The following is a 21,227-nucleotide window of genomic DNA, read 5'->3' on the forward strand; positions in this document are numbered from 1 at the left end:
CCACACTAATTAGAGTCGGGCTCGGGCCTAAAAAAGGAATCCCAAGCCCGCCCGCCCAAGCTCATATCTATATTAAAAAAAATTCAATTAAAATGAAATACTAACTTTTTTTAATAAAAAATAATAAACATAATAGTTAATAAGTCTTAGAAAATTATAATAAACTAATAGTTAAATTCAAAATAAAATTACAGCATTTAGGGTTAAGAGGAGATGGATTGGAGAGTATATACATGAGGGTAAATAAATATTATATATAATTTATAAATATATATATAGAGAACGGGTCGGACCGGACCAGACCCGACGGGTATTTATATAGCCCAAGCATGTCCATTTCTAGACGGGTTTATTCGGGCTTGGGCCAGGCCGGGTCTAACACCAATTTTATGTGTCCAGACTCAGCTAAATGGGCCTGGACTCGGACCGGACGGACGGGCTCATCGGCCCATGCCGAGGTCTAGCACCAATAAATCAGAAAAGAAAGTGAATCCTGTTGGGATAATCCACTAGAATACCATCCTATTGGCAAAATTCTATGGGGTAAATTGCATCTATTGCCACTGAACTTTACCCATTTAACATTATGGTCAATGAACTTTACATTTTTTAACACCGGTGGCCACTCAACGCCTCAAAACAACCGTTGGCGGCCTAAAAATAAAAAATCTGAAGCATTAATGATATTCCAATGAACTTTAATTCTTGAAAATTTTCGATTTGAGGTTATTTAGGTGTTGTTTGGTTAGGAGAGAGCGAGTGAATTTTTTGAGAGAGAAAGCTCCGAAAAATGTGATTTTGGAAAATAAAAAATATGGTTTCATGGTAAATATCGTTCTGGACAACTTTAATTCTTGAATATTTTCATTTTGACGTCGTTAGCGGTCGTTAACGGTCATTTTGAGAAGTTAGTTAAAATTGAGTGGCAACCGGTGTTAAAAAGTGTAAAATTTAGTAGTCATACTATTAAGAATTGAAGTTCAGTGGCCACAATATTAAAATAGATAAAATTCAGTAGCCATGGGTGTAATTTACCCAAATTCTATGTGTAGCTTGGTCCTATAAAAAGAGTTATATTTATATTTATAAAATATGACGTGGTTGTATATAGAAACTTACAGTATTTTTCACATGGACCCTGATGACCACGTGAATTTGGTAATTCACCGTTAGATCTAGACTGATTAAATCTAAGCTTTAGGATACTTTCAATCTCAACCTTAAGATTTTAATCAACCTAAATCTAATGGTGAATAATCAAATTTACCGTGGTCATTAGGATCCATGTGAACAGTACTGTAGAAACTTAAGTTAGCATAGTTGGTTTAAGTAGTAGATAAGAACTCTCTTATTACCAAGTGGTATATAGTTCGAACACAGTCTTGATCACATGCACCTTAATGAGCATGTAGAATTTGCTCATTCACCGTTAGATCTAAACTTATTAGAATCCTAAGGTGGAGATTCAAAACATCCCGAGACTTAGATTTAATAAGCCTATATCTAATGGTGAATGAGCAAATTCACTTGCTCATTAAGATGTATGTGAAAATTTCTGAGTTCGAACAACCACAAATTTATTGAATAAATGTTCAAATTGGCCTTTAAGGTTGGCATGAAGGGTCAATTTAGCCCAATCTTTGGGTATCAACTCAGCCCTTAAAGTTGGTCGAAAATGTCAAATTAACCCAAAATCAAATTAGCCCTGAAAATATAATATATTTTTTATACCTAAATTTTATCATGTTTACATTTTGATACCTGAAATCTGTTTTTATATTTAAAAACTATATATTCTAATGTTTGGGGGTAATCTAGCATTGGCATGTAGAAACCTACCCAATCATAGGTACCATTCATTTATCTCTATAAATAATCTCAAACAACATAAGGTACACAATCACTTTTAATTCACACTCTGCTTTCTAGTATCATTATACTCAAACTCAATATCATCACTAACATAAGCATCGGAAAAGAGACGCCATACTCCGACCCTTCTCTGACAATTTGCTAATCTCATCTCAAATGTACCAAAAACCATCTACCAAGCTCACATTGCGGATCCAAAGATATCAAGAGATATTATGGAAATTTTTTTGTAATGCATTTAATGGGATTGGTGACCGGTTCTACGACTATGTAATGGCTTAAAGCGTTATTTGATCTCTAATTTGTTTAAAATTTTATTTATTCGCTTATATCTATTATTTGGTCATATTTGGCATTTGATCTATTTCAATTGGTGAAATGTCATCTAAATTAAATGGAGACTTGACAGAACCGTTATCTTCCGGACACGTTGTGATATTTTGACATCTAGACTTGACATGTTGTATATTTTAAAGTTTTTTTTACCACATAAATTTTCTTACGTGGAATAATTAATTAGATTAAAAAAGAAATCCCTAAATAAAAATCTATCAATTTGTGTCAAAATATTACACATCATCTTAAATATCTATCTAAATTGAATGAAATTTTACAATTTATAATAGGTTAGAGTCCAGTTATGTCTAAATATTATTTAGATCTGTGACAAAATGATAAAATTTTGGATATTTCAGAAACTAAATAGTAATTTAAGTCTTATGTAATAAACTAAATTAGTAGTTTTCACATAGTCAATGACTTACTAAATGGATTTGGTCAGTCGCCATTAGATCTAAACTTGTTAGAATTTTAGGATGGAGATTAAAATCATCTTAAAGTTAAGATCTAAAAAGACGGTCCAAATCCATTTGGTTAGCCACCGACCAGGTGAAAACCATCGTAAACTAATAATACAAAAATACATTTAATAATAATAATAATATAATATAGAAATATATAAGTTAGGTTTTCTAGAGGGAAACTACATAAGTTAGTTATATAACAAAATTGCCGTCCTTCGCCGAGCAACCAATTAAACTAAAATACCTTTATTTTATAATAATAATATTATTATTATTATTATTAAACAAAAAAAAAATAGGATAAATTTCAAATAAAATCCATGTGGTTTCACTAATTTTCAGATAAAGAACTGTGATTTACTTTTTTTCAAAGTAATGACTGAGGTTTTCAATTTTAGCAAAATAAGGACTTTTTCGATTGATACTACTAAAATCACCATTGACGATTTCAAAAATGACATATTTTAAGAACTACTAATATTTTAAGCAACTTTAATTCTTCAACTTTTTTATTTTGAGATTATTTAGATGATGTTTAGTAAAGAGAGAGAAAGTTCTAAAAAGAATGATTTTCGAAAATCGAAAATGTAGTTCTATAGCAAATATGACATTGAACAACTTTAATTCTTGAAAATTTTAATTTTGAGGTGGTTAAAGATGGTTTTAATAGCATTAATTCAAAAAGTCATTGTTTTATTAAAAGTCTGAAACCTCAATCCTCGTTTTGACAAAAAGTAAACCACAGTCCTTTATTTGAAAATTAGTGAAACCACCAGGATTTTATTTAAAATTTACCCAAAAAATATTAGTGATTAAGGTATTTTTGGAAAGAATGATAATTGTGTATTTATATAAAAAAAAAAAGTACATATGTAAATAATTTAAAGGCACTGCATCCATTTGGGTCTTCAAACTAAAGCTTCAATGCCAATTAGAACTATAAACTATCAAAATTATCAATCAGGTATCTGAACTAAGCAAAAAATCATCAATTGGATCCCCATCTTATCCTAAAATCAGAAACTGTGACTAGTTCATATAGACTATAATAATTTGTGTTGCTTCAAAATGAGTTTGGAGAAGATGGTCTGAAACTGTTGAACCGAATGATTTTCGATGAGATCTCAATTGGAGATTTTTGTTTAGAATGAGAACTCAATTGATGATTTTTAGTTAGTTTAGGGACCTAATTGATGATTTTGATAAGTCATAATTGATTTGGAGTCTTAGTTTAAGGAGCCAAATGGATATTATACCTAATTTAAAAGTCGACTTTTGTTTTTTAGAAAAATTTAAAAGTCACTTTTCTTTTTTGAAGGTGAATTAAAAGTATTATTAAAAAAAAGTGAATTAAAAGTCACTTAAATGGTATACTTAGAGTTTAAAATAAGCAAGCTAAATTAATTTTAGATATTAATTTTTGGGACTTATGTTAAATGAAAAATTAGGCTCTATTTATTTTAAAAGATTAATATTTTTATATAATAATAATAATGTTTTTATTGAATGAAACATCAAAATACATTAATTTGTTATGGGCTACAAGTCGCTTAAACTAGATTTCGAGCTCGAATCCTAGCTTATGCATAAAGCTTTAATTGGGAGAGGATTCACCTAAAGCGTACCCCACGTACCTCGAACCGAGAAATTGGATAAATTATAAAAAAAATATAATAACTTGATTTTTGACATAATACATATAATAAAAACTATTTAATTAGATATTGTAATAATAATAATAAATTGGCTCCCTTAAGTCATCCCGCCCAAGTTCTGTCTCGTCCCAATTTCTATATAAAAAAAAAAATTGGCTCCCTTAAGACTATATATTTTTTTTAATTGTTTTCTGATGTCTTGGTTCGATGCTCGTTAGACATCCTTTAGATGGATCCTCTCCCAATTGAAGTTTCTCGTATACATTAGGACTCTAACTCGAGATCTAGATCAATTGACTTGAAGTCCTTAACCACTCAAGCCAAATTAACATTCACTTGATTTTTGACATAATAAATTTTCAAAACACAAACAATTTAGTTAAATATTGAATATAAAAAAATAGACCCCTTCAATTTGGGCATGTGCATGAAAGTTGTTTGTACTCCCTCCTTCTACCTTGACTCCTCCATATGATATATTATAGTATATATTGAAAGACGAGTTAAGATTACGATGAATTATAGAAAAAAAAGGATGACCATGTGATAAAATGGTCATCCATCCTATTCTTCTTAGACCTGTTCATGGGTCGGGTTGGGCCGGGCTTAGATCGGGCCTATCGGGTTTTTAAGTAAAAATACTCGGTCCAAACTAAGCTCAGCCCATTATTAATTTAGGCGGGTTCGGGCCGGGCTGGGCTCAGGCCTAAAAATCAAATTCCAAACCCAACTCATATAAGCTCACCTAAATATAAATATAAAATTATCAATTATAAAAAAATAAACATTATACTTAAAAATAAATATTTAATATATAAACATATACATTTATTAATTAATATTAATAGACGGGTCGGGCTGGATTGGGCCGGCCCGTGTTATTTTTATTAATCCCAAGCCCGCCCAAAAAATAGGCGGCCTTTAGCGGACCTGGGCCTATGAACAAATTTTATCGTCCAAGGAACACGGGTCTGGACGGGCCTGGACGGACGGGTACCCGAGTCTGTGGAGAGGTCTAATTCTTCTATAATTCATCATAAGGCTTAATATATCAGTTGCCCTCTTAACTTGTCTAAAAAAATCTTGATTGGCCCTTTAAACTTATATGGTGTCTCATTAGCTCCTTAAACTTGCTTAAAATATCATAATTAAGTCTCTAGATCTATAAAAACGACATAAAGATGTACAAAACAAAAAGTTAATTTGTTTTAAAGATTTAGAATCACGAATTAGGTATTTATTTTTTAAGTTTTGAGTTGTTTACAAATTTATACAAATTACAATGTATATCAATTTTAGGGGCAAATGGATCATTGTAAACAAGTTAAGGGATCTAATAGATCAATTTAAACAAATTTAGATGGCTAACATATTATTTTAAGCAAGTTGATGGACCTAAGTAGACACTATATAAATTTAGAGGACCAATCAAGCTTTTAAAACAAATATAAAAAGCTTATGTATTAAGCCTTCGTCATAATCTTAACCCACCCACCCACGTCTTCAATCATAAATCTCATTATTTCCATTTCATCTGTAACATATTAAAAATACAAATGCACATGACATTGTATGAATCTTATATTGTCTTGATACTTATAAGGTTGGATTTCAAATAAAACTATGTGGTTTTATTTTTTTTATTTTTTGCAGATCGGTATTTATGGTTGGTAAAAAAAATAATTTTTCCAAATTTGATCGATAACGACGTCAAAATGAAAATTTTCAAGAATTAAATGATATATTGAGAAATTTTAATTTTTCAACTTTTTAGCTTTGGAGTCATTTATGTGTTGTTTTTTATGAGAGGACAGTTAATATTTAGAGAGAGAAAACTCCAAAAATGATGATTTTGAAAAATAAAAAATGCGATTCCATTGTAAATAAATATGATACTAAACAAATTTAATTCTTAAAAATTTTCATTTTGAGATCGTTCTTGGCCAAATTTGAAAAAATGAACATTTTTCCAACCATAAATATTTGAACCTTTTATATGGTATATTAAAAAAACCTTGTGGTTGCACTTTTTGTCCATTGTATGTCTGTGTTTTTTTTTGTCTAAACGTTGACTCTGAAGTTTTTTTTTTTTACTTAAACCAATCAATGAATATTTTGGTTTGACACTATAAAAATGACCGTTAACAACTTCAAAATTGGATAAAAATTAAAGTTGTTTAGTACCATATTTACTATGAAATCAAATTTTTTTTTATTTTTCAAAATCATCATGTTCGGAAATTTATTTCTCTAAACATTTACATTTTTTCTTCTCCTTTGTCCCTTGCTTGCGAACTTATTTAATAGGGTGGGTAAGTTTTGGGGATCCCATTCATCATATTTACCGTTGTCCCTATAAATGACTTCAAAATTAAAAAATTTATGAATTAAAATTACTTAGATTATTATCAATTTTGAAATTATTAACAGTCATTTTAACAGTATATCAATAAAAAGATATCATTGTTTTAGTAAAGTAAAAAATCTGAATCTCCATTTAGAAAAAAAAAACCACATATATACTATTCACAAAATAATACTAACACAATGGTTTTTTTTTTTAGAATTTATCCTTATTTATATACACATATACCATCTTTTTCTATAAATAATTTTTTTTTCCAAAAAAACAAAAACAAAAAAGAATTCCAATTTTGGAATAAAGTATCCAGGTATCGTATCCGTATTCCGGTTTATTACATCAAATCGATGTAATCAAAGCTACCAAACAAAGACAAAGTTCGATATTCCGAATAAGTTGTCCCTATTCTCATTTCTGACATCAAATCGGTGTAACCAAAGCTCCCACCTAACTGCCAGGTGTCTATTTATAACGCACATAAATGTGCGCATTTACACCCAATCATCTCACCCTGGGTTGTCCTTCACTGCTCCCAGTTTCACCTGTAATCTCCAAATATTCATAATGACTAAATCTAACTATAAAATTCCATCATAAAAAAAATAATTAATTTATTAATCTTTATATTTTGACAAAACACATTGTTTAGTCCCTATATTTTTAAAAACACACAGTAAAATCCCTAACGTTTTTCTTGGTGAATTGTTTAGTCCCTAACGTTTTTCTCGGTGAATTGTTTAATCCATGCTGTTAGACTCTCATAAAGATTCTGTTAGTCAATTTAGATTTGCGTTCTTTTTTTCCTTTATTTTTCTTTCTTTTAAACTCTAATGCATCTGAAATCAACTTTGAGTGTTCTTCTTCTTGATTTTTTTCTTAATCGTTCAAATTTGTAAGCATTGGGTCTGCTCTTTTTATTGTTCTCCATACAAATAGCTTCTTCTTCTAAATTGGATTTTCTCTTCTGAAGTTTGAAGGTAAATAGTAAAGGGTAATTTAGTCATTTTCGAAATCATAAATGGTAAAAAAATCTAACAAACAGACGGAAGGACTAAATAGTTCGTTGAGAAAAAGGTTAGGAACCTTACCATGTGTTTTTGAAAATACATGGACTAAACATTGTGTTTTGTCAAAATATAAGGACTAATAAATTAATTACCCAAAAAAAAATCTAACTATAATATTATAAAAGTATGGGGTAAATTACATCCATAACCACTGAACGTTATCCATTTTAACATTATAGCTATTAAGCTTCAATTTTTAACAATATGACTATTAAATTTTACAATTTTTAATACCGATAGCCACTCAATTTTAACTAACTCCTCAAAATGACCGTTAACGAGCTCAAAATGAAAATATTCAAGAATTAAAGTTGTTCAGGAAAACATTTACCATGAAAGCACATTTTTTATTTTCCAAAATCTTTTTTTGGACCTATTTCTCTAAAAATTCTCTCTCTCTCCTAACAAAATAACACCTAAATGGCCTCAAAACGAAAATTTTCAATAATTAAAGTTCCTTAGAATATCATTAACTCTTCGATTTTTTTTTATTTTGAAGCTGTCAATGATTATTTAGAGGCATTGAGTGACCTCCGGTGTTAAAAAGTGTAAAGTTAAGTGATTATACCGTTAAGAATTGAAGTTCAGTGGCCATAATATTAAAATGAGTAAAGTTCAGTGGTCATGGGTATAATTTACCCTAAAATTAGGTAAATTTAATATTAACGTTTCCAAATAAGATTAATTTTAGTTCTGTAGTATCGAAAATTTGAAAAGACCGATTTAAATATCACATCGGATCATTCAAATAAACTTGTCAATAAATTGAAGCAGTTTATCTATTTTTTTTTGTTGATTATTTGTAATTATATTTAATAAAAAATTAAATATTTTCGACAGTTTGATAAAAAAAATGTGATTAACTTTTAGGATTAACTTATATACAATAGATTTAGTGTTTAATATTTTATCAAAACTTTTGTAATTTTATTAGTAATGCTAATTGATATTTGGAAGCATGAGCGTAGGCAAAAGGGTCTGGAGGGGCCTAGCCCCTCAGTTACATGAACTACCACCTACTATGGATGGTTTCCGCCCCTAATTGTTGGAACTACCCACATGTTTCTGACAAATTAAGATTCAAAATGGTGAATGTACTCATTGAGATTGTATTTAATTACAAATCTAACTTGATTAATATAGGATACACAATAATTTTTTTTAAGTTTGTTTAAAACGACTCAATTTTATTTTTGTAATTCAAATATAGCTTAATTTTGAGAAGTTTTACATTGGTACATAAAATTGGTTCTGGACTACTCATATGATAATCGTATATATATACGATTTTTTTTTTTTTGAGTAAGATCGATTTAACAAATATTTTTTTTTGTACATGCGCATATGTAAAATTAGCCTCCCAACAAACCAATCTTACTTTTGTAATCCAAATATAGCTTAATTTTGAAAAGTTTTATATTGGTACGTAAAAATTGGTTATAAATCACTCAAATGATAATATATATATATATATAATTTCCTTTGAGTAAGTTCGATTTAGTAAATTTTTTTTTTTATATGCCCACATGTAAAATTAGCCTCCGAATGGACCAATCTTATATTTATCACTTTTGAAAGGTCTGAAATAACCGTTAATACCGGTTAAATCAATTTTTCTCATTTTTTATAATGTAGGATTAAAATTGATAGGTTAAATGTGCACTTCTCTTTATAGCTAGGGTTAAATTTGTTCTTTTAAATATACAACTTGTTAATGCATAATATAAAGTTTCACGTAAACCTGACTGCAGAAGATCTTCATTTGTCAAAAGGGTAACATAGTAATTCAATACAAGGTACAACAAATAAGGAAATTATAATAAAATTCTCAGTACATTACAAAATTAATAATAACTGAATTTTATTATATTTTCTGGTCGTCTCTTCTTCTTCTTCCCCCGCCTGAAGAACATGGATTTAGAAATGGAATCCATGGCTGCGGCGATCGGAGTATCGGTGCCGGTACTCCGTTTTCTTCTTTGTTTTGTCGCGACTATTCCAGTGAGTTTCTTCCACAGATTCATCCCTGGTAGTTTTGGCAAGCACTTATATGCGGCTGCTTCTGGGGTTTCACTTTCGTATCTATCCTTCGGTTTCTCTTCGAATCTTCATTTTTTGGTGCCTATGTTGCTGGGCTACGCTTCCATGATTCTATTCCGCGCACACTGTGGAATCCTTACATTTATTTTAGGATTTGGTTATCTCATTGGCTGGTACGTGTGTTTAATTTGATTTTCTTTGAACATAAATTAAGCTTTATATTCTATTCACTTTTGAAATGTAATGTTGGTTTCAGTGTTTGAGTATTGTATTTTGATGATTGCTGCTTGATTACGCCAGTTGAGCGTGCTAATTGCTGTAGGGAGAGTTTTCTGGCGATTTTTTTTTCTCTTGATTTTCTGTGTGCTTTGATTGTGCATTTGCAATAGAATAGCAGAGAAGAAAAAGAAAGCTGAATGATTCTATTTAGGTTTGGAATTGCATTCTCAAGAGGTACAATAGGGTATGAAATAACCAATTGAACTAAAAGCTTAAGCTTTCAGTTAAGACCTAATGACATCTTTTATATTAATCTTAACATATTCCCTCGTGCAAATGCCCTTTCACACATAGGCTCATGTTACCATATGTTGAATTTTAATCAACAAATAGGATTGCTAAGATTAGAACAGAGTATGCTTCTTCATCGTCCTGGGAAACTCGACCCATAAACCAAAAAGCTACTCACAAGTCGGATAATAAATACTGGGAAAGTCAACCCAGAAACCAACATCTCCTCTCAAGGGCAGATCTGGAAATACTTTTACATCATCAAACAAGGCAGAAAATAAGTCCTTGGAAACTCAACCCAGAAACCAAATCTGGAACCCTAGGCCCAAAGGTATGCTCATAAGGGCGGACTGACTATGAAGCCATCAGGAATAGTCTGCTCACTAGGGTGGCTTTGATATTCATGTTAAACCCAGAAAACAAGCCAAACTAGGCTCTGATACCATGTAAAGGAACCAATTGAACTAAAAGGTTATGCTGATAGTTAAGGCCTAATAACATCTTTTATATGAATCTCTAACAGGGTAGATGTATAGAAAATTGTTTTCTTTTATTTTATGGACTTTGGATATCATTTTTGGTACTAGGGGGTGATCTCAATGGACACGTGGGTTCTAGGCGAGATGGGTTTGAGAGTGTTCATGGAGGGTATGGTTTTGGAGATAAGAATGAAGCAGGAAATGATATTTTGGAATTCGCATCAGCCTATGACTTGAGTATCATGAACACATGGTTTATGAAGAGAACATCCCACTTAGTGACTTATCGGAGTGGCGGTAATGCGAGCCAAATTGACTTCTTCTTAGTAAGGAGTGCTTGGAGAAAGAGTTATATTGATTGTAAGGTAATCCCTGGTGAGAGTACGACAACCCAACATAGAGTAGTGGTGCTAGATTTTCGAAGTAGGAAATGTATAAGAAAACAAACACCTCAAGTAGAGACTAAGATTAAGTGGTGGAAATTGCAAGGGGAGAATCAACAAAAATTTGTGGATGAGATGACCAAAAAAGATATTTGGACTTGCAAATGGATTCAGATATAGATTCGATATGGAATAAGATGGAGCATAGTATAAGGGAAGTAGCGAAGGAAGTTCTAGGGGAATCTAAAGGTAGCATGCCACCGGGTAAGGACACATCTTGGTGGACAGAAGAAGTACGACAAGCAGTAAAGAGTAAGAGAGAATCCTATAAACTATTGGGGAAATGTAGGAGTGACGAGAACTACGAAAAATACAAAGAGGCTAAAAGGGAAGTAAAGAAGGTCATACGAGATGCTAGAGCAAAGGTGAATCGGGATCTGTATACAAGATTGGATACGAAAGAAGGGGAAAGAGACATATATAGAATTGCTCGGATGAGAGATAGGAAGACGCGAGATCTCGGAAAAGTTAAATGTGTGAAGGATGTGGACCAGAAAGTCCTAGTTGGAGATAAGGATATCAAGGAACGATGGAGGTCCTATTTTGATGACTTATTTAATGGAGATCGCCAACAAGATGTTGGAGATATAAGCATCCATCACGATATGATAAATCATGAATGCCTGCGGAGAATTCAAAAGGGTGAAGTCAAAATGGCATTAAGTAAGATGAAGTTGAAGAAAGCAGTAGGACCTGATGGCATCCCTATTGAGATTTGGAGATGTTTGGGAGAAAGAGGATTCGAATGGTTGACGACGTTCTTCAACAAAATTTGGAGAAACAATAAGATGCCATCAGAATGGAGGAAAAGTACCTTAATCCCTTTGTATAAGAACAAAGGCGATGTCCAAGATTGTGCCAACTATCGGGGAATCAAATTAATGAGTCACACTATGAAACTTTGGGAGCGAGTGATTGAACAAAGGCTAAGGAGGACGGTGAAGATCTCGGAAAACCAGTTTGGCTTTATGCCGGGAAGATCAACTATGGAAGCCATCCATCTAATGAGACAATTAATGGAGCACTATCGAAATAAGAAGAAAGACTTGCATATGGTTTTCATTGACTTGGAGAAAGCATATGATAAGGTACCAAGGGAAGTACTTTGGTGGGCCTTGATAAGGAAAGGCATTTCGCGGAAATATATTGACAACATAAAGGACATGTATGAGGGAGTATGCACGAGTGTACGTACTAGTGTTGGGAAGACTGAAGAGTTTCCTATTACGATTGGAGTGCATCAAGGTTCCGCACTAAGCCCATTTCCTTTTGCCATCGTTATGGATGAACTAACAAGTTCACTTCAAGATGGTATACCATGGTGCATGCTGTTTGCAGATGATATTGTGTTGGTTGAGGAGACGAAAGAAGGAGTGGAGATGAAGTTGGAACTATGGAGGCAAACTCTAGAATATTTGGAGTGTAAGTTTAGCGGCCGTAGGAGTAGGGAGGCAGGGACAATCATCCTAGATGGGAGAGTTGTTCAGGCCTCGGATTGCTTCCGGTATTTAGGATCTATTATCCAAACGGATGGAGAAGTAGATGGAGATGTTGCTCATAGGATTGAAGCTGGTTGGTCGAAGTGGAAGAGTGCTACGGGTTTCCTTTGTGATCCCGGCATGCCTAATAGATTGAAGGGAAAATTCTACCGGACGGCAATTAGACCAGCATTGTTATATGGTACGGAGTGTTGGGCAGTGAAACACTGCCACATCCATAAGATGTCGGTGGCGGAGATGCGTATGTTGAGATGGATGTGTGGTCACACGAGAAAGGACCGGGTGCGTAATGAAATAATTAGGACAAAAGTAGGGGTCACATCTATTGAGAATAAAATGAGAGAAAACCGACTAAGGTGGTTTGGCCATGTGAGACGTAGAGCGCTTGATGCGCCGGTTAGGAGAACCGAAGAGTGGCAAAGGGATGTAGTGGTGAGGGGTAGGGGAAGACCTAAACAAACTTGGAGGAGGGTGATCGAGAGTGATATGAGTTTATTGGGAATTGAGGAAAATATGGTAGTGGATAGGACGGAGTGGAGGGAGCGAATCTGTGTCGCTGACACGACTTGATTTTCACGGTTTTATATGATGGTTCATGTTAGCCGACCCCGAATCATTTCAGGACTAAGGCTTTGTTGTTGTTGTTGTTGTTGGATATCATTTTTATTTTATGTTTTTCTGTTACATTGTAAACTATATTTTGTTTAATCAAACATAAGTAGACGAATCATTATTTATTCTTGAAAATATGCCCTTTTATTTCAATTTTTTGACTGTTGGTATACATGTGTAGCCATATGTATTACATGAGTGGAGATGCATGGAAGGAAGGGGGCATTGATGCTACTGGTAAGCACAATGGAAGCTGTTGATACTGCCTCAAATGGTAGCTTACAAAGTCAAAGAATGATTATACGTAGTATATATAATGGTGACTATAGTGTTTCTATAGTTTCCTTGGACTATTTGCCTCTGCATTATACTTGCTATTGTAGTTATGACCGGTTGCTTTTTTTAATGTTTAGGAGCCCTGATGGTGTTAACACTGAAAGTCATATCGTGTGCTATAAATTACAATGATGGATTATTAAAAGAGGAGGACTTGAGGGAGTCTCAGAAGAAAAACCGGCTGACTAAGTTACCCTCATTGATCGAGTACTTTGGTTACTGCCTCTGCTGTGGTAGCCACTTTGCTGGTCCTGTTTATGAAGTGAAGGACTATCTTGAGTGGACTGAAAGGAAGGGGGTGAGTCTATTATGTTTGCTTCTGCTTGTTTGGATAGATGGGTTAACATGCTTTGCACTAGTTGCATACTTCTAAACTGAAGTAAAGTAGAAAGTTCTCAGTTTTATTAATGTATGTTGGCAGATATGGGCTCACACAGAGAGAGGACCATCACCATCACCTTTCGGGGCAACTGTTCGCGCTCTTCTTCAAGCTGCTTTCTGCATGGGCCTGTATTTATACCTTGTGCCCAATTTCCCATTGTCCCGGTTCACTGACTCTGTATACCAAGAATGGGGCCTCTGGAAACGGTTGGGTTACCAGTATATGTCAGGATTTACAGCACGCTGGAAATACTATTTTATCTGGTCAATCTCTGAGGCCTCTATTATTATCTCTGGTCTAGGTTTTAGTGGTTGGACAGATACTTCTCCACCAAAGCCAAAATGGGATCGTGCTAAAAATGTTGATATTTTAGGCGTCGAGTTTGCAAAGAGTTCAGTTGAGTTGCCCCTTGTGTGGAACATTCAAGTCAGCACATGGCTTCGGCATTGTAAGTTTATTGGGTGCTTCAAATTTCAAGTTTCAACATTAACTAATCGATCTCATCTGAGAAATCCAAACTGAGCTTTTAATTGGATGTGCTGCTTTTTATTTTTGTGTGTGTGAAAGAAATAAACTGGGTATTAGGCTTCTTAAAACTTCTTATGCTTTTCAGTTGCTGGGTCTTTTTTGTCTGGCTGATTGTTGATAACTACTAAGGGTACTATGATGAATTAAAGCGCCACTGTTTATTCTATAGCAGATGTACTTTTAGATCATGATCAGTTGTGACTATTGTGAACCAACTGATCACAGCCAGTTCTTGACCAGTTGGCTGATTGTTGATCACTTGAACCAAGTGATAAGTTCTCCATTGCCAATCAGCTGTTCATTTACAGTTTGGCTTGCTAAGATTATCTATTTTGATCAATTTCCTTTGAAAGATTTCACTGATATAAGAATGCAGTATAATCTTAAAGCATCTACAGTAAGCTTATTTACTAACACTATTTTTTTTTCTGTGTTTTTTAGATGTTTATGATAGACTCGTTCAAAAGGGAAAGAAACCCGGATTCTTTCAATTGTTGGCTACTCAGACTACTAGTGCTGTTTGGCATGTAAGTGGAATTACTGGATTTGTGTTGGTCTATATTCATTCTGCTGTCTTTGGGTTAGTCTTTATCCTGTTATCTTTATGCAAGTTACTCATCTAAAGTGCATGTGCAAATGACACAATGGGTCATTACTAAAGGGATACAAATTTATCCTGGTAATTTTTTCACTAATAAGCTCGCATGATCAGGATTCATATTCAAAATCCCCCAATCCCTGTAAAACCATATCCCGCCTTTCCCTTCCCTTTCTAATATCAACTTTTTCGATGCTGTTGGTTTTTGGGTAACTTTAAGCATGATATCTTGCGATTCTATTAGGTTTCTTCATTTCTCATAATTGTTGCACTAGGTTTCTTGGCGTTTTCTAGACGTCTTAGCAATATTTTCAAGCATTCAGCTAGTTCTCTGTCCTTTTCACAAGTCTTGCTGATATGCTTTGCCATACAGCCATAGTTATTAAAGGCACACGCTCAAGGGGGTCCTGGAGCCATGGTGCACGGCGCACGGTGATGGCGCGCCAAAGCGACACAAGGAGCATTAACAAAATATAAAATTTATAAAACTATATAAATTATAACATTTAAATATAAGATATTCTAGTTTCTAAATCAAAATAAACGTAGTGGAATAAATCAAATATCTTTAGAATCAGAGCATGGAGCACTTGAACTAAACATTAAACAGAACTGGAAGTTTATTAGATAGATAGGAGAACAAAACAGAAGAGACAGAATAGGGTACTAATAGGCGACGACTCAATAGGAGAGGGAAAAAAAATAGGAAAGAGAATAGAACAGAATTGCAGAGGAGAGGACAGAATTGCAGAAAATACTAGAAGAAAAAAGTCAAAAACATAAACAGAGAAAGTCGAGAGGCTGCTCTTGAAATCTTTTGTATTTTTGTTCTTCAAAGTTCAACAATTCTCCCCTGGCTGCTTATTTACATATGCTTTGTTTCTTTTCCTCTGCTTTTTTCTCTGATACATCATTGTGTTGTCAGTTGTGCGACTGTCTCTTACTCTTCCAATTCAAACGTGTATCTTTTGTTTTCATTCTTTGTTTTTTTGTTGTTTATTTTCGACCCTTAGATTTGTCTAATCCAAGGGTGAACATTAAACCTGCATTAAAACACTTTAAAAAACCCTAAATACATGCATATGCCACAGAGGCTTTCCATGATGTACCTCTGATCTCTGTGCCTTGGCGCGCACCAAGGTGACTGCGCCTGCCATGTTGGGTGGTGAGGCGCTAGGCCTAGAGCCTTGTGCGCACCTCAGGCGCACTATTTATAACTATGCATATAGCTTCTGTCAATTCAACTTTTCCGTAATGACTCAGTGCTTTTTTTTTTGCCAAACAATTACAGGGATTATATCCTGGATACATCATATTCTTTGTCCAATCAGCATTAATGATTGCTGGTTCAAGAGGTATGATAACACTTCCTCTCTTTCTCCGACAACTGTGATTTTTGTTATATATTAAATTTTTAGGTAATTTATGTCCAAAGGAATTTGGGAATGCTCGCTAAGTATTTTCTCGTTTACTCTTCGCAGCCATATACAGATGGCAGCAAGCTGTACCTCCAAATTTGAATATAATCAAGCAGATTCTAGTAGTGATGAACTTCGCGTACACAATTTTGGTTCTAAATTATTCATCTGTTGGTTTCATGGTTAGCTCTCCTTCTCAGAAAACGCAACTGTATACGAGAAGATTCATGGATCAATTGTTTTTAGCTTTCTAATGCTCCTCTTCCTTTGCATCACAGGTACTAAGTTTGCACGAAACGATTACTGCATACGGAAGTGTATATTACATTGGCACTGTCCTGCCGATTGTGTTGATCCTCCTCGGCCACATAATTAAACCAGCGAAGCCTGCCAGATCTAAAGCTCGGAAAGCAGAGTGAGGTAGAAAATCTCTTCTCTCTTCTTCACTACTTGGAACAGGATCGAGAACTGAAAATACGGACTTTTACTTTGTTGTTCCTTACTTCATTTGTAACATTGCTGATTATTACAGAAACTGTCACTTGTATGATGTTCAACATTTAACTTCATCTCAAGTTTTGATTCATTGATAGCATGTTGGTTCTTGGAAGTAGCAAATAATGATCTCGCATGCATTCACACGCATTATGCACGGATTTTCCGGGTACATTTAAGCATCTCGTTCTATCCATCCATCAAATATTCTGTTAAGTAGCTTGGCTGGAACTAAGTTGATCATCAACTATGAAATGGCTGTTGGTCTTGATTGTGTATTGGAAAGATGTCTTTGAAGGCATGTATTTGAATTAGATGGTAATATTGGTATTACTATGTGTAGGAGTATGAAAATAGGTTGTCGTGTCATAATCGTGCTCACTGTTTAAAAATAAGGCCGCCTGGACCGCTTAGACTCCGGCTAGGCGTTCGAAATTGCCTCAAGGTAAGCCCCACATCAGTGATGCCAACCATCTGAATAAGCGGAATGCTCTAAAGGCATTGAAGGCAGAAGGATTATGCCACATTTTCTCCGATTAGTCCGTCTAGGCGTTTTGTTGGCCCCTAGGCAATTTTAGGTACCGGCTAAGTGACGATGAACAAAAACGTTTTTTATTGTGTTTTTTTTTTTTTGCTTTATTATAGTTTACTTTTGAGTTGTTTTAATGATAATGTTGCTGAAACGTTTTTATATATTACAAATATTTTTTTATATTAAATAATTTTATATTATTATTTTTAGATAGTATAATACATATTTTAATTGAATTTATATAAAAATTTGTTGATTAACAAATAAAAAATATAAAAATATAAATCTGATTAATCGTCTATTAAACTTTGAAGGCCTTGTCCGTCCGACTAGTGCCTAACGCCTAGCGTTTTCTATATCCTTGATCGTGTTGTTGTGTAGTCTATAAATTTTACATGATTATAAATCGTGTTAAACGGCCGTGTCAGGTAGATTATCAAAGGGTGTTGCTATTTACCGTCTCTAAATTATTAGTTACCGTTATTGGATAATGTTGTCCCCTTTTCATATTTTTCTTTCAAAAATTGTGAATGGTTTCTCTTCCGATCAAAACTGAAATTATGAAAATAATTGATGAGTTGCAACCCGAAAATCCCGGAAAAGGATGATTACGAGTCAGAAAAATTAGACGATGTACATTTTTTTTTGTGAAAATATGTTATTTCTCCTAGGCTGTTACGGAAATCGCCTGGTCAATGGCCAGGCAGCCACAAAAAAAGCATCTGGCCAATGGTCAGGCCACATTGACCCATACGTTTTTTACTTATTTCAATTCAGTTCTTGCATATTTATAAATTGACCCTCTTATTTTAATTTTTTCAATTTAATCCTCCTGTTTTGTAAGATCATAATTTTTTAAAGGGTTAATTACAAATAACTATCCTGTGGTTTGACCGATTTGCGATGTGGTACTTGTGGTATTTTTTTTTTTTGCAAACACAATCCTATGGTTGCAAAATTTTACTTGTTTTTTTTTACTTTGCCAAATTTGGCCGATAACGATCTCAAAATGAAAATTTTCAAGAATTAAACTTGTTTGGTATCATATTTACTATGAAACTATATTCTTAATTTTTCAAAATCATCATTTTTGAAGTTTTCTCTCTCTAAACATTATTTTTCTCTCTCATAAAAAACACCTAAATGACCTCAAACTTAAAAAGTTGAAGAATTAAAGTTGCTTGAAATATCATTTAACTCTTAAAAATTTTCATTTCGAAGTTATTATCGGTCAAATTTGGCAAAGTAAAAAAAACATGTAAAATTTTGCAACCATAGGGTTGTGTTTGCAAAAAAAAATACCACAGGTACCACATCGCAAATCGGCCAAACCACAAGGTAGTTATTTGTAATTAACCCTTTTTTAAATTATGTTCGTTTAAACCCCTCCATATTTTAATTCGACCCTCGCTGATCGCTGTTCGAATTTGGTTCAATTTAGCCCTCAAATATTTCTATTGCTCCTTTAGCTTATCCAATTTCTCAAATTGAGCCCTTTTTTTAGTATCTTTGTTTTCCTCACGTAATTCTCTTTTTTTTTTTGTATAAATTGGGGAATCGAAATTAATTATTCAGTAAATGTTTGATATTAATTGATCCATTTCCAATTTCACGTTCTTGTAAAAATTCATTATACATTTTCTATTTACTTATTTTTATTTTCATGATCCAAATTGGTTTTACTTATTTCGGCAAATCTCCAATTTCAAAATCGTTGTATGTAATCCATCTCTGTTTTTTTTTTATTTATTAAATTATATATATATATATAGAATAAAAAAGAGAATTAATTTGAGATATTATTTCAGATATAACTAACGTTTTATACATGTATAAATTTGTACAAAATTTATTTTATACATTCTTGTGTACATGCCATGTCCGTATATTATTAATAATACCTTGTACATGTAATATACACCAAAAACCATCATAATTAAAGAACGAGTCGAATTAACCTTAAAAAATTGCTCGAACCACTTTGTAATATATCCAAAATACATGTGTTTAAAATCCGTTTCTCATTTTCTTATACACGACATATGGGAAATTGAATCAAGTTTGAATTCATAAAATACGATTATGTATACTCTCTCGAAATATGAATTGTAAAATCATTAACACTTATAGCTTGCTTTTAGTAAAAGAAAATCTTAAAATAACATGCACAACAGCACAAGTTATCACTCATAGTATCGATTTATGACCAGGGTAGGGTGAGATTACGTTTCTTCCCTACGCGTAACTGAAAAAATGAATTCAAATCTCTTCGCAGTCCATCCTTTCTATAAATTAACACAATCAATCCATACAAGCCAAACGACCAATCATGTCCATATCCATATCATCCACATTATGATTGGTGGCGACTCGAAATACATAGAGAGCAACCCACGCAGCACAAAAGGTCAACACAATGACCATGAACGAAGCCATTCCTCGGAAGTGGGCCTACGAGCAGGTTGAGAGTAGCGTTGAGCGACGCTATATCGCCCAGCCGGGCGACATGGCATGACAATTTCTACGTTAATGTTGATTTTAATTAAATCCAAAATAACATTTTGGATTTTTTTTAAAAAATTTGAAATTGTACGTATAACATGTGTGTATATTATATTAAATTGCATATATAAAATATACGCGAAAACAAAAGGATTTTAGCAAAAGATTAATGAATCAAATAATATTTTCATTTTTTATTTGTATCCTAATTAAATCCAAACTAACATTTCGGATTAATTGGCTTCTTTTAATATAGAATCGTACACACGACGTGTGTATGAGGTATTTATATTTCTAATTCAACTTTCATCCATATATATAACATATATACCGAATTTTAATGAAGGTTTTTTTGTTGTTGGTTGTGTACACGATCGAGATACTATCGTGGTCTTGGATGTTTGACGGAAAAATTAATTCTATATAAAGATGGAAGAATGAAATGCTAAGATGATAAAAATATATGATAAAGATAAATAAATACTTAATCCGAAATGAAATACTTAAAAATTATATTAAATTTAATATGCTAGTATACTCGATTAAGTCAAACCGATGGGTTTTTGACTGATTAATCAATTTAATTGTTCGATTATTTAACTTAATTATTTTAATAGTTCGGTTTAATCATTTAAATTAATAAGCTAATCATTTCAGTTAATCAATTAATCATTAACCAATTAATTACTCAATTTTTATTCACATTTGATTTGCAAAATAAAAGTGAAAAATATGAAGAGGGGGTGAAACTGAAAACGTTTGTGAGTGAAATTGAGATTAGGGAACAATGTGGGTGAGTTTGCAAAACGAGAAGGGTCTAATTGAGGTGAATTAAAATGAATGGGGCCAAATTAAAGTATAAATGAATCAATAGGGCTAAGTCGTAAAATGAAACGGCTTATGAATCAGGAAGTTATTTGGGTTACGGTGCAAAAATACCCCTAACGTTTTGGGTCGGGAGCAATTTTACCCCTAACATATAAAATGATGCAATTTTATCCCTAACGTTTTGGGGCAGGAGCAATTTTACCCCTAACGTTGATAAATTGGGTCAATTTGAGAAATAATTCATCAAACTGTCTTCTCGGTCATGA

General features: G+C 33.1%; 1 protein-coding gene across 1 annotated transcript; it reads left to right on the forward strand.

Annotated features, from left to right (window-relative positions):
• The first annotated feature begins 9,608 nt into the window (after positions 1-9,608).
• LOC136230561 (lysophospholipid acyltransferase 1-like) lies at positions 9,609-17,197 on the forward strand. Its single transcript, XM_066019666.1, has 8 exons — positions 9,609-9,972; positions 13,524-13,579; positions 13,756-13,976; positions 14,100-14,508; positions 15,030-15,115; positions 16,478-16,541; positions 16,668-16,786; positions 16,883-17,197. The coding sequence occupies exons 1-8, from the start codon at positions 9,671-9,673 to the stop codon at positions 17,021-17,023; spliced, it is 1,398 nt and encodes a 465-aa protein (XP_065875738.1). The 5' UTR covers positions 9,609-9,670; the 3' UTR covers positions 17,024-17,197.
• The last annotated feature ends 4,030 nt before the right edge of the window (positions 17,198-21,227 follow it).

The sequence above is a fragment of the Euphorbia lathyris genome, chromosome 5, assembly GCF_963576675.1.
Source record: "Euphorbia lathyris chromosome 5, ddEupLath1.1, whole genome shotgun sequence".
Lineage (NCBI taxonomy): Eukaryota > Viridiplantae > Streptophyta > Magnoliopsida > Malpighiales > Euphorbiaceae > Euphorbia > Euphorbia lathyris.